The 14,581-nt window shown below is 40.3% G+C and overlaps 1 protein-coding gene across 4 annotated transcripts in view; it reads left to right on the plus strand.

The window, feature by feature from the left end:
- The window catches only part of CDK5RAP2 (CDK5 regulatory subunit associated protein 2), a 101,598-nt gene that overhangs the window by 71,064 nt on the left and 15,953 nt on the right, over positions 1-14,581 (plus strand). For all 4 annotated transcript variants that reach the window (XM_054007341.1, XM_054007344.1, XM_054007343.1 and 1 more), the window contains 7 exons: positions 257-489; positions 3,084-3,132; positions 4,464-4,651; positions 5,834-5,959; positions 10,404-10,520; positions 13,003-13,192; positions 13,401-13,522. In XM_054007341.1, coding sequence (XP_053863316.1) covers positions 257-489; positions 3,084-3,132; positions 4,464-4,651; positions 5,834-5,959; positions 10,404-10,520; positions 13,003-13,192; positions 13,401-13,522 — 1,025 coding nt within the window. The remainder of the gene's footprint in view (positions 1-256; positions 490-3,083; positions 3,133-4,463; positions 4,652-5,833; positions 5,960-10,403; positions 10,521-13,002; positions 13,193-13,400; positions 13,523-14,581) is intronic.

Here is a 14,581-nt window from a genome sequence, read left to right on the forward strand (position 1 = left end):
CAATTCCTGCTTATCTTATAAATTAAGCAGTTACATAATGCATGATAACCTGTAAGTTGTTGGCGTGAATACAAAGCCTAGTAGTAAGGGCAAGACATCTTTGTCACTGTTGCCGTAGGGCATTTTTAGAGAAATTGGATTTACATAACCTAACATTCTCGTCTAGAAATAGAATTGTAATTCATTTTAGTTTGTTTTTTTTTAAATGTTCGTTATGGTCAAAACATTCTCTTCAGGGATCATTTCATTTTCACAGATATGATTCATTAGTTCATTCCCAAGCTCGAGAGCTCTCCTTTCAACGCCAGCAAATTAAAGAGATCCACAGCATCTGTGTCACCTATCATCAACATCTGACCAGCCTTATTAAAGCGTTTGAGGAGCTGCTCCAAGCCAGCGATGTTGATTATTATGTTGCTGAAGGCTTCCGTGAACAGCTGAATCAAAGTGTGCAACTGTTTGAGAAGCTGGAAAAGAAGTTTCTATATGGTAGGTAGCTATGTTTCCCAGCCTGTTGTCTATGGTACATAAATATTTTATTGAAATCTGAAGAATAATATTTTTGCCTTGGAAATCAGCTTCTATGTATTATTCTTATGTTTGTCCTCATGTCACTCACAGTGGGACCTTCCCTCTACAGTTCTTTCAGTCAGAATGCCAGGCAGACAGCTGCTGTCCCTGCCACTGCATGGCAGATTTAATTCTAGTGCTCACGCAATGCTTGATTTTTAACTTTGTAGTTGTCATTGCAATTGGGTCCTTGCATCTCAAGTTGTTCCTGTGTCACAAGACACACACACCAAGCAACCAAAACTACTTGGACTAAAGCCACAGGGTACAGCAAAACCAATGACACGTTTAACAACAAATGGACTCCAGGATTTTTTAATATAGGATCCAGGCTTTATATACTTTTGAATCATGCCTATGTATCTGATCAGCTCCCACTGAAGTATTCATAGGAGTCTTCCCATTGACTTCAATTGGAGTTGGATTGGGCCCATAAAAAGTTCAGAGGTTTTAGAATATCATTGAAGAATGTGCCTTTTTTGTTTAGTGCTATACATGTATTAAATCCTAAACAATGACTTGTGCTTTTAATGCAGATTGTCATTTATAAATGTGGAAAATGCATTACGTAAGGTAGAGCTTTTCCATTGCAATACAGGAATTGCCATAACTATGGGCCATCTAGTCTCTGACTGTGGCCAGTACCAGATGCTTTGAGAAGGTGCAAGAAATGCTGTAGTGGACAATTGTGGAATGACCTGATGGTAGAGGAAGTCCCTCCCTAACCTTCATCAGTTAGAAGGTTGGATTATACTCTGAAGAATGAGTGTTTATGCACCTGAAAAATTTCTGTCTTTTCCGGGGAGATATTTCTTGGGTGCTCTGAGATCTCTGTCCAGTCTTAGTCCCCATGCACCCAGGCTGCAGTAAGGCATTAGGCTGGAGAGCAGGTGCCTGGAACATCCAAGCAGTAGGACTCTCCAAAGCTGTCGGTCATTTGTGTATTGTTCCTTATGTTTGTAGGCTATTTTAATCAGAAGGTGTGCTGAGATCCAGAATCTTGTTGTAGAAGGGTCTGTGGGGACATAAGCATGGAATAGCACGGTGACGGAAAGACAGATTTACACCTTAAATCATGGCTATTTAAAATGCAATACTGTTCCCTAAAATAGTCATTGGAATTGATATTTGTCATCCAAAGGAACAGAGTGCCATAGCCATTATCCTAATCGTCATTCTTTGTTACTGAGGAAGTTTGAGTGACAAAGTGATGGCAAAAAGAAAAAGGAATACTACGATGAGCAAAGTCCACCAAGAAAGCTTTTTCCTAGCTCCTCAAGGATGGACTTTCCCAGCATATCTCAGTCAACTAACAGCATTTTTGCAGGTGTCAGCTGCAAAGTTATCTTCAAGCAAACACTTGAGGTAGTCTTTTAAAAGGGGGACACTGAGCCCAACATTTTCTTGTAATTTCCTGTAGAAGACTCTTTCTTCTGAAGCATTCCGTGGGCAATCAAACAATGGTCCCTATCTTGTCCTTCTTTAAAAAGACCCGCAGCATGTTGTCGCTGTGATTACTCATACTAAAGAGGCTGTATATGTGAAAAAGATGCTATAACTAGTGTGTCATACCAATCTAACGAAAGATTGAGTGAATTCAGTAATTTCAGTGGATACTTGCATTACAAATCAGAAGATTTTGTAGTGCATAAACATTAACATGCTTTAAACCCCCACCCCAACCAACAGATGGTTTCCTATATACTATGAAAGTCATTGACAACTGAGACAGTTCAATATATCTAACACAATGGCACTGCACTGAACCACACATTAAAATAAAACGTCTAGAGCAGGGGTTCGCAAACTTCATTGCACCGCAATCCCCTTCTGATAACACAAATTACTATATGACCCCAGGAAGGGGGGACTGAAGCCTGAGTCTGCCTGATTCCCGCTGCCCCGGGTTGGGGAGCAGGAACCAAAGCCCGAGCGCCACTGCCCTGGGCGGGGAAGGGGTCAAAGCTGAAGCCCAAAGGCTTCAGCCCCAGACAGGGGGCTTATAACCTGAGGGCTGAATCCCTCAGGCTTCGGCCTGGGGTGGTGGGGCTCAGGCTTCAGCCCCAAGCCCCAGCAAGTCTAAGCCAGCCCTGGCAACCCGATTAAAATGGGGTCCCGATCCACTTTGGGGTCCCGACCCACAGTCTGAGAACTGCTGCTCTATAGGATTATACAGAACATTTGGCTTACTAAGAATTGACTGTAAAGCAGTAGCATAAATAGCCTTCTGCCTGTGCATTTCAATCCTGACCTTCAGTCCAGACCTCTGAAATTCAAGTTCTGCGCCTTTCTTGAGCCAGGACTGCCAGTTGTGCTTAATAACATGGAGACTCAGCACTGTTACCAAGTGTGTGTTTTTTACATAGGCTGGTATCTATTTGCACTTCCCAGGTCACTGTTCAATTAGCACTCAAGTTATTCAAATACGTTAATGCAGAGAAAAAGATTAGATAACCAGTATTATTTTGAGTGCACTTTTCTTCCTTTTTAAAAACAATATTTTTATTCTGCAGGAGAATCATTGGATGCAGAAGTTGCCAAACTTTATGAATTAGCACACAGGTAAGAGTACCATTGAAGACTGGCATTAAATTTGTTATGTATTTAAATGATAAAGAGCCTGTATGTTTTATAGCCCAACTTCAACTCTATTGCTCTTTTGAGATGACTGTTGCTTATACAACACATGTTCCATTAATATCCATTTTGTTAATAAAATATTCATAGAAAACAAGCTGTCTCTCCCTGCTTTTCAGGAGAGCCACTAAAGTGAGGTGTCAGGTTACTAAGACTCTGTTACTTTTACTAGCATAAATAAAATTAGGATAACATACTAGGGCATATAAGCATAAATATTTAGGCTGGATGCTCAGCACAACCGAGAGAAGAGGGTTGGCAAAGGTGTCTTTAAGCTACCTTTCTGCTTCCCCTCACCCTGGGACTGAACTGTAGGGACTAGCTACGGTACTCGTTGCCTTGGGACGTTGTGAAGCCTAAAAGTATAACTGTTCAAAAAAGAATTAGATAAGTTCATGGAGGATAGGCCCATCAGTGGCTATTAGGCAAGATGGTCCGGGATGCAACCCCATGCAGTACGGGTCACAGGGAAGTGCTGGTCGCTGCTTTCCGCAGCTTCCATTGGCCAGGAACTGGAGCTGTAGTCACTGGGAGCTGCGGGAGGCCGTGCCTTTGGACGGTCAACATAAACAAAATGTCTTGCGGCCCGCCAGTGGATTACCCTGATGGGCTACGTGCCAAAGGTTGCCGACCCCTGCCCTAAACCTTTGACTGACAGAAGCTGGGAGTGGACGACCGGGGATGGATCATTCAATGAATTGCCCACTTCTGTTCATTTTCTTTGAAGCTTCTGGTGCCCGCCACGATCAGAAGACAGGATACTGGGCTAGATAGACCATTGGTCTGACTCAGTATGGCCGTTTTTATGTTCTTATTACCAAAATGCATTGCTCTTCGGCTTCATTCTCAAAGCATCCTTACACTAGAGGTGTGGAGAGCAGGTGCTGTGAAGTTACCTAAATTGGTTTTATGCCAGCCCAGGATTATCTTGTGCTGGAGCAATCCTTAAGATAGCTGCAAGTCCCCTTGCCACAAAATGCACTTAAAATAGATCAGTTGCGGAAAATGAACTTTAAGGGTGAGATCCTGGCTCCCTTGAAGTCCACTAGTGACAAAACTTCCATTGACTTTAGTAGGGCCTGGATTTCATGCTAGATTCTTATCTCTGATATGTGGAGGTATGTCACTATGTATCTTTAAAAATCTGCTACTATACGTGTATCCTGTGAATTTGACACCAATCTCTCCCTATTCATTGTGCTTCTAAAGCAATAATTATCATTGTACATTTACAAATATTTTGCTTGACACACAAGGGATAATGAGAAGACCACCACAATGTACCAGCAGCTTAAGGATGAGTCGCCTATACCCTCTGCTTTTCATAGCTTGTCTGACTTTGAAATGTCAGAAAAATCATCTATTGGATCACCTGAACCTAAACAAGACCTAGTGGAGGAAGAACATGACAAACTGGCACTTGTGCCAAGCAAGTTTCCCCCAGGTAATTTTTTCCCCACTGAAGATTTACTATATATTGGGGGAAATTAGATAAATTCATAAGGGAACTAATTAAGAAATAATGTGGAATGTATATCTGTTTCATCTTTCCAGTATCTTGCATAATCATTGTAATTTCAGTAATCATGCGTACCAAGATGACAACGATGGAAGCTATCTTCTCTTTGAAACAAAATTAGCTATGATATTTCGTGCCTTTGTTGTTTTGGACTGTCATCTTGTACAGTACTCTAGATGGTCCTTAAATAGACAAGCATGAGGGAAAACAGACATTCTCAAGAGATTAATAAATTAAAAAAAAGAAAACAAGACAGATTTTCTAATTTTATAAAACCCAGTCTTGTGTTTCCTTGAGAATTGTAAGTGCTGCATAATTAATAACTGGTGTCATGTTTGACCTGGATAGTTTCAGTAACTGCAACTGATGGTCAAAGTAGTTTGCTGTAGACAGAGATGAAAGTTTAACAGCTGAAACAGTGTGTGGTGTTTAGGGAAATTTTTTTTAAATAAACCAGCAGTAGATGACATGGATAAACTGACAAACAAGAGTCACAATTAGAACAATAAGTTCCTGACTATTGCTGAAACGTACAGCAGTGAAGAGGAATTGTCGAATGGCAAAGCAAAAAGGAAAAGGTACTGTCCTGAAACTAGGTAGAAGAGACTTATTTGTTAAGGCATGGAGTTTATTATACACAGTGTACATCAAAGACTTATTTTATACGTGAGTTACTTTAGTGATCATCCTGTTGTTATATGGGAAATCATATACAGTTGATATACTAAGTCTAGAAATGAAGTTGTATTGTAAACTTTAGATTCATTACCAAATAAATAGAACAGTTTAACTAGAAAATTGTGTAATCACATACTGTTTTTAAATAGAAGAGATTAAAACTAGCGTCTATGATTATTTGAGAACACAGAATAAAGAGTTCATGAAAGGAATGTTTAAATCTAAATCACAAAATACAGAATTCAGTAAGACTCATGTAAGTTATTGAAAAGGCCCACTGTGAGTGCCATTCATTTAGCCTCTCTTGCTGTTTTTGTAAAAGATTTTCTAGCTCTTTTACCACATCACACACACTGCTCTATGTACTGTACCCATTGTAAAAATAATATCGTTTACTCAAAACGAAAAGAGAACTCTTGATTTATTTAGAGTTATTAATGGAGCATCTTCAAGAAATTCGATCTCTGAGACAACGTTTAGAAGACTCCATTAAAACTAATGAGAGATTGAGGCTGCAGCTTGAACGACAAGTAACAGATATGGAACTAAATCAAGGTAAGACCTTATTTCATCATGAGTGAAATACACTTTTGCTTAACGTCCGAGCGATTGAACTCTGCTGGAGGAATGTGGGTGGGTTGAGGGGTAAAACCCAAAGCTAGGGTACAATATGGGTGTAATTCAACCATCCCATTGGCACTACTCCATAGTGAACTGGATTAGCAGCTGCAGCCCCACCACACTGCTTGTTTATTTGCATAAATGTGGATCCCATGACCCTTGTCTTTGACTTCCTCCATTGCATGAAGTATCCAATCCTGATGCAGAGATCCCTTCTATAATGTACAAGTGTCCCATATGGCTATTCCACCGACAGCGTCGCACACACTCCCCAAACAGGGTTTAAATGCTGTGGAAAGTTTTGTGCTAGCTCTCTAGACCTTGGGTGAATTTCATCCTGGGAATTGAAAAGCCCTTTTAGACAGCGCTGTTGTCACGTAACAACCTAGATTTTCTGGATTTGTCTTCTGGTTTTTATTGCTGACGTGACTAAAACCAGGCTTCTTTGTGTTTCACACGACTTCTCCTTATAGTCTTCATTTTGGAGTCACTGTATCTAAGTCCAGACAGGGGCAGCTGCTGCAGGGAACTAGTTGCAGCTACCTAATTTTAGGGCTGCCCAGCTCTGGTGTAAATTAGAGAAAGAGGAGTCCTGCTCTAACACTGGTTGCTGCCACTGATGGCATAAGGGTCTCTTACTCTAGCTGAGGTTTGAGTGTCGTAGAGCTCATCTTTCTCCCTCTTCTCCCTTTTATACTAGGGCTGCTGGGAGTGGTTAGCATAGGATGTGGCTGCACTACCACTATTAGCTTGGTGTCAGTGGATATTCCCCTACGTGATGGGGGCATTCTTCACAGAAGTCTGTGGATGTTTTAAGGCCATTGTGTGCTGCGTAGCAGCACAAACTGGCCTTCATGGACTGGAAAATGTGGTCCACTCTCTGCAGCTTGTCGTTAGAATTGCTTGCAGTGAGAAGTTCTTTCCTAACAAAACAGCATTATGACTTTAATTGAGGAATACTCAGCAGAAACTGATGGCATTTTTAAAAAGTCACTTTTTATTCAGATCTCTCTAATGTCTGTGTATGAAAATATGTAAGTCAACAGGTGCGTTGGGTGCTCAGCACCTTTGAAAACCAGACTGTTTTTAATGTTTTTTTCACAAGGAATTAGCCAGTCTTTAACCAAGCAGGCTTTTATAGCAAGTATATGGTACAATGCATATTTTTCTACACATAGCTTTGTTTTCATTCTCCTTCCCCACACTAGGGTGACCAGACAGCAAGTGTGAAAAATCGGGACAGTGGGTGGGGGGTAATAGGAGCCTATGTAAGAAAAAGACCCCAAAACCAGGACTGCCCCTATAAAATCGAGACATCTGGTCACCCTACCCCACACTTACCCCCAGACCAATATATTAATCTGCAATATTACTTCTATCAGAAGCAGGCAACAAGTACATGCATGCTTTCCTCATATTCAGTTTCACTAATATTAGTATTAGATTCATTATGTTTACATCATCCCCAGAATCCATTTCTGTTGTTATTTAAATGGATACTACCTACAAATGGCAGTTTGCTTTCAAGAATAATTTACACTGATGGAAAGGTGTATAAAAGGCACCCATTTCATTCATGAAGTATTTATGCTGCCGGAAAGCCATATTGTTCTCATGAAATAACCATACTGAAACAGTTCCAACTGTTTTACAGCTTCATAAAGATTCTGGAAAGGGCATCCATTCATTCAGTGAAAGTATATTTTCTTCATAAACTGTCTGTCTTATGCCTTCCATCTGTCTTCTTGCTACTTTAGTAGATTTACCAATGCATAGAGGGAAAATTCGGAGAGGAATGGGAAAAGTAGCTATTTATTACAACAAGCCCCTCTTTTGCTACATTATTCTCTCAGCATTTCCTATTGCTTTTAAGATGTGTTTTGGGTATAGAGATGTGTGTTCTCTCTTCAGATGATAATGATTGCCACTTTGCTCAAGATTTTTACACTGTTTTGTGTTTTAATTTTGAATTTGGCTATAAGAACAAACTTGTGGCTGAACATGAACTAGTTTTAGGCCTTGGATATATATTTTTAAAAACAGATGGTTTTAAACATGTTTTTATTTAATATCTTTATTTTGTTTTCCTTAGAAAACAAACAAGTTATAACATATACTTGAATTTAACAGGCTGCCTATCATCATTTATTTTATATCAAGTTGTTTATTCACTAAACTCTAATACCAAGAATTACTTTAGTCTGTCTGATAAATATTTTATATATGTACATACATATGCCATATTTTGCCATGTTACCATGTTATTTGTAATATTTACTTTGTCTTAAGTACTCGGAAGCCTCTGGGTTTGTAGCACCTTATAAATCATGGAGGTGGTGGAATGACTCCATAGTTAACCAGACTTGAGCTGAAATTTTTGCTAAAATCAGGACTAAAATATTTCCGTCATTTCAAATGCTAGATTTTTAAAAAGTTTAACAGTTAATTCTGAATTTTCTAGGTTTCTAATGCTTGTTTTGGCATTTTTAAATATAGTAATAACAGTAAGGCTTTTTATCCTCAACTTACTGATATGTACAGTCATAGTTCAGTTGCAACCTCAGCGTATTTTTTGTCTGCGGGGGAGGGAATATTTATTTATCTTTGCTGCTGTTTTCTATGGTGCCCATCTCTCTGTCAGTCTTCCCTTGGAAACCTATAAGGTCTACAAACCTTTTTGTGTTCACTGTTGCGATACATGACTTAACCAAAACTCCTCAGCGTAACTGCAATCATAGGCCCTGATGATTACACTCCTGTCTGCTAGCTAGACCCAGGCACCTGACCTGTGCAGAGCCCCATTGAAGTTAGTGGGGCTCTGCACAGGTGCAGAATTCTGTGCTAGTGGGTCTAATTGCAGGATCGTGGCCTTATTACCATTGGGGCTACGTTTCCGCTTTATTGGGTAACAGAACTAATAGTTAGATTCTAGAGCCTTTCAGTGTAACTTGTCAGTTAACATGAGAGCTGGGTGACGGGCAATAAATTAAATTGGGAAAAAGATGAGATCATCAAGTTCAGACCCTTCAAGTTGAATTGCTTTGTTAAAATCTGAAAGGCAAAAATCTTTAGAGTTCACATAGCTACCTTAATTCTAACACATAGATAGTAAAATGCCGTTAGTGCCAGGCTCCTAGAGCCTTTGAATCTTTCAGTAACAACAAGAAGCATGTATCATGGCACACTACATCCCAGTTAGGTAGTGGCTAAGAGCTTCAATTGGGATTGCAGTAAAATGAGGTTAGTCAGAGAAAGTACAGCACATCAAATTGAATTGCTATAGCTGAAAGGCATCCATTGCCTGCATTCAACTATTTCTTTGCCACATGGTTATTTCTCTATTTATCAACTGAGCAGTTGGCACTCATTTAGTTGTCTTGATCTTTGCTAAAGCAGTAGCGTTTGGGTCAACCATTCAATAAAAATATATTTTAAATAGCACTATTAATCCCAACGGATCCTGAAGAGCTTTGCAAGTCTAAACAGATGTACACGTTTTACACAGGGCTAGTGCTTCATTCATCATTGAAATGTAGCCACCCCGGGAGTGGAACATGGCACATCATTGTAGGGCACATGAATAATGTTCTATCCAGTTCAAACTGCACGTGGCATTTAGGGAGGTAGAATGATTCCCCAGGCTTGTCCAGGAAACCAGCGTTAACTCCTTTACTTGTACAAATGCCATTGGATTTTTAGTGACTACAAGTAGCCAGGAAGAATCTGTTTTTAATCATAGGCAAAGGACAGCAACTCCAGCAACACATTCCCTTAGCACTATGTTGGGTCAATGATTCAGCATTAACTTGGAAGCAAAATGTCGTCAACAGAATCAATACCACTACTTCCCTGTACGACCCTAGGTTTTCCTTGAAGGTCTCCTATGCAAATACTAGCACAGTCACACTCTGCTTAGCTTGTGAAAACTGAATGGCTCTCAGACGAGGTGGTATGGCTAAATGTAATACAGTTTGAACACAGGAGATGTACCGGAATTTATCACATGTTAAACTTCAGTACAATACACTTCAATTTAAAAGTGTGCGATGGTCTCACAGGACTTCTTGCAATTTGTCGCACTACATTTTTTGGCTGTTGCCCGAAGATGGTTGCATACCAAATCTTCCAGAGATAATTTAGCAATTTTGGTAACGTTAGCACAATGATTGAGGATATTTAGGCTGCGGAGCTTTGGTTTACTTAGAATTTACCCGAATTGCCTTTCAGTCTGCAGCAATGATAACCTTCAAAATATATAGGGGATAAATATCTTTCATAACTTGTTTTTCTGCTTTGTTTAAATTGTTCTTGTCTGGAAAGTTTAATCTTTACTGACCTAGAGATGACTCATAAATCATTTTTATGGATATATTTATAGGTTCTGCAAACATTTTTATCCATGGTTCAGAGCAATATAATTCCCTGACTTCTGAAATTCATTTCCTGAGGAAGCAAAATCAAGTTCTGAATGTAATGCTCGCAAAAGGATCTAGAGGTAAAATATGAAACTCTGCTTTAAAGAAGCGGCTTGCAATTTGGAAAGCACCATGCGTTTTTATTCCAATCAGAAAACAACAAAATATTTACATTTCTTTCATTAAATTGCTTCCGCAGCTCTCCCCACTCGTGAAATTGCACGACCAGCCTTTGTATCCAAACGCAGGATAATGGGGTGGAGGAGTTGGAATAGCAGCGCCCTACCAGTATTGTGCTGCTCCTCTCTCTGCCCATAGCGTTATCCTTTTTTGTGTCCTCTTTTTTTTTTGCATGTGTGTGCATTCCTTTTTTCCTTTGTGCTATTTTCTCTCCTTCCACCCCTGTTTGGTGTGCCCACTTTCCCAAGCTCTGTGTTTAAAGACCTGGCCAAAGGAAATTGGCTAAAATGAACATGTTTCATTCTGAATGGAGCTCCTTTCAGGCAGAGCTGGCTGCAAAGGGAAATCAACTAATTTCCCTTGAAGTTCTAGAGCCTGATGCAGAGGGAAAACTGGATAGTTCTAGTCAGTTTCCCTCTGCAAACACTTTACCTCAGTTCCATTATTTTTGAATAATCCGTTTCCCTTTGCACCTTCTTAGCTTGGCTCTTAACTCTCCTCAGCTCCACATGTGCTCTAAGCAACAACGTAAAATTAATTCAGCCCCTTTAACAAGAAACTCTTTAAAGCATGTAAAGCGAATCCTTAGGACAGATGCTTTTCTGTGTGTGCACAGTGGTGTATGGACCGTTCGCATAAAAGAAGCACGTGAACTCTCCCCCAGTTCATGTTTTCTGATCTAGAATCACTTGGTCTTTAGCAGTTTATTCAAGGTTTATCTTTCACACTGTATAAGCTAGTGTTGCTCTTCTGTGTTGCTTTGTTTGACAATATGTTTCTAAAGTCAGGACTTAAGTTTTGTAAAAATTATGTCTAAGCCCTACAAACTTTTATGTTGATTTAACTACGTCGCTCAGGCGTGTGGAAAATCCAGACCCCTGAGTGACGTAGTTATACCGACTGAACTCTGGTGTAGATAGCGCTGTGTTGATGGGAGAAGCTGTCCCGTCAGCATAGGTAGCATCTTCACTAAGTGCTACAGCGGTGCATCTGAACCAGGGCAGCTGCACCCCTGCAGTGCTGTAAGTGTAGACAGGCCCTAAGTAACGACCATGACAGGAAGGCATTGTTGCCTTTTATTTTTAGTACTGGGTCAATTTCCCCAGGGGAAGATGCCCACAAACCCTTTTTATCTTGAGAATAAATACCTCCTGCTGCAGAGTTTTTTGGTCTCTAGTGTCTGTCCAGTGTCAGCCTTACCTCTCCTCTTGCGGTATTAGATGAAGTCCTGTGGGCACCTCCTGTTGATTTTTCTGAATCAGTGCACTCTATTTTCAATGCAAAGCAAAAGGATTTAGTCACAATACATGTGAATATGAATGGGAATCATGTGGCTGAATCCCCACAGACCATGCTGCACATGACTCCATTTCCAATTCCAGTATTTTATTTCACCCTGTTGTTTTGCTCGCATATATTCATAGTTGGCTTATAGCTCTGTGCAAAGGTATGGGATCTAGGATTGTACCAGTATATTAATATAAAACTAGAATAGTAGATTCCAGTGATATTAACCCTTTGGATCCTAGCTACTACCCAGAGGTTCTAGTGTCCTTCTGCAGAAGGTAACTTCCAATGAAGTCAATGGAAGGTATTTGAATCCTGGAGGAAGAGGATTGGGACCCATGCATTTTAAAGCCCTTGGGAACTTCCATTTTCATAGACTCAGCTAGGTTGCTCTGCTGAGGAGGGAAGATTTCTAATGGCTGGGAGATGGAACGATTTCTCCCTGCTTGACCCCCAGCTGGGAACTTCCTCTCTCCTTACCAGCGCTGGCTTCCTAACATGACCAACTGCCCCTACTGACTGTTCTCAGTTAAGGAGCCAACATGGCTCGGGAGGCTGGTCATGTCAGAGGCACGGGAGAACTGGCAAGGTACTGATGGCATGCATGCCGATAGTGTTGGGAAAGAGCATTTCAGCATTCAGTGGAGGGAATGGAAGGGTTCATTGTGGGACAGCGAGAAAGGTAGGAGTGGCCTTACTCATACCTTCTCCCCTTCAACAGAAGACAAGTTTACTACTCAGTAAGAGCACTCAAGATGAATATGCTCCCACTTGGAGCCTAATCCTGCAAGTAACCGAGCAGCCCCTTTCCTGCTGATTTTGTCAGGTGGAGGGTGTTTGACATGTGTAAGGTAGTGCTCAGCTTCTCATAAAATTGGGCCATGACTGTTCTAGGGGTTAAACTCTACACTCCATTCAGGCACATTTATCTACGAAAATTGCATTAGAAAACTGGAGTACTAAAATCATAAAACTCACAAGAGCATCTTATTTCCATTATTACTCTGCCAGTGCTTAACAAGTTGAATTCGTGGAGTAGTGTTGTTTGGGTACATTGTGGGAATTGCAAGCGACTTGTATTTTTTCTTATTGCAGATAAACAAAAGGAAAATGAAAAGTTAAGAGAATCTCTCTCTAAGAAGAATGCAATCATTGAACATCTTCACCAGGATTATGAATGCTTCAAGAAAGAAAATGAAAAGTTGCAAAAACAAATTGGCAAAAAGGAGGATGAAAATAGACATTTGACTCACGAGATTTACAGCAGTCGTAATGAATTAAACAGGTATTGATCCTGTCTCTGACTATTTTCTCCTCCAAATGAACACTGCGTGTCATGCATGTGTTTAGCAGTGGCCATTAACATTAGTGAGAGCTGCATAATTACACTCAAGGAGTGGGGAGAAAATTAGAGGGGGTGGGGAATTTTAGATTTTAAAGGAATGAATGAGCAAAATTTACCTTTGACTTATGAGTACATTGGAACTTAACAGGTTGCAGACAGAAATGAATGTAAAGCAACATCAGCTTTCTGAGAATGACAAATTACTGCAGTCACTCCGAGTTGAGCTAAAGGTGTATGAAAAGTTGGACGAAGCAAGGAGAAGGAGAACAGGTATAAAATGCACTGTCATGTCTGTGCTTTGTTATTGCAGCCACACCAGCTCTGGCTGTGATCTTGTCAGATTACACAAGACAGGAGTTGGGCTGATTCGGTATTTCCTTGGTTTTACTTAAATTTCTATTATTGCTACAAAAAGTGATCATAGAATCCTAGAATTGGAAGGGACCTCGAGAGGTCATCTAGTCCAGTCCCCCGCACTTGTGGCAGAACTAATTATTTAGACCATTCCTGACAGGTGTTTGTCTAACCTGCTCTTAAAAGTCTCCAATGATGGAGATTCCACAACCTCCCTAGGCAATTTATTCCAGTGCTGAACCACCCTGACAGTTAAGAAGTTTTTCCTAATGTCCAACCTAAACCTCCCTTGCTGCAATTTAAACCCATTGCTTCTTGTCCTATCCTCAGAGGTTAAGAAAAACAATTTTTCCTCCTCCTCCTTGTAACAACCTTTTACATACTTGAAAACTGTTATCATGTCCCCTCTGTCTTCTCTTTTCCAGACTAAACAAACCCAATTTTTTCAATCTTCCCTCACAGGTCATATTTTCTAGACCTTTAATCATTTTTCTCTGGACTCTCTCCAATTTGTCCACATCCTTCCTGAAATGTGGCACCCAGAACTGGACACAATACTCCAATTGAGGCCTAATCAGAGCAGAGCGGAAGAATTACTTCTCATGTCTTGCTTACAACACTCCTGCTAATACATCCCAGAATGATATTTGCTTTTTTTACAACAGCATTACACTGTTGACTTTCATTTAGTTATGGTCCACCATGACCCCCAGATCCCTTTCTGCAGTACTCCTTCCTAGGCAGTCATTTCCCATTTTGTATGTGTGCAACTGATTGTTCCTTCCTAAATGGAGCACTTTGCATTTGTCCTTATTGAATTTCATCCTTACTTCAGACCATTTCTCCAGTTTGTCCAGATCATTTTGAATTTTAATGCTATCCTCCAAAGCACTTGCAACCCCTCCCAGCTTGGTATCATCCACAAACTTTATAAGTGTACTCTGTGCTATTATCTAAATCATTGATGAAGATATT

The sequence above is a fragment of the Malaclemys terrapin genome, chromosome 17 (genome assembly GCF_027887155.1).
Source record: "Malaclemys terrapin pileata isolate rMalTer1 chromosome 17, rMalTer1.hap1, whole genome shotgun sequence".
NCBI classification, from domain to species: Eukaryota; Metazoa; Chordata; order Testudines; family Emydidae; genus Malaclemys; species Malaclemys terrapin.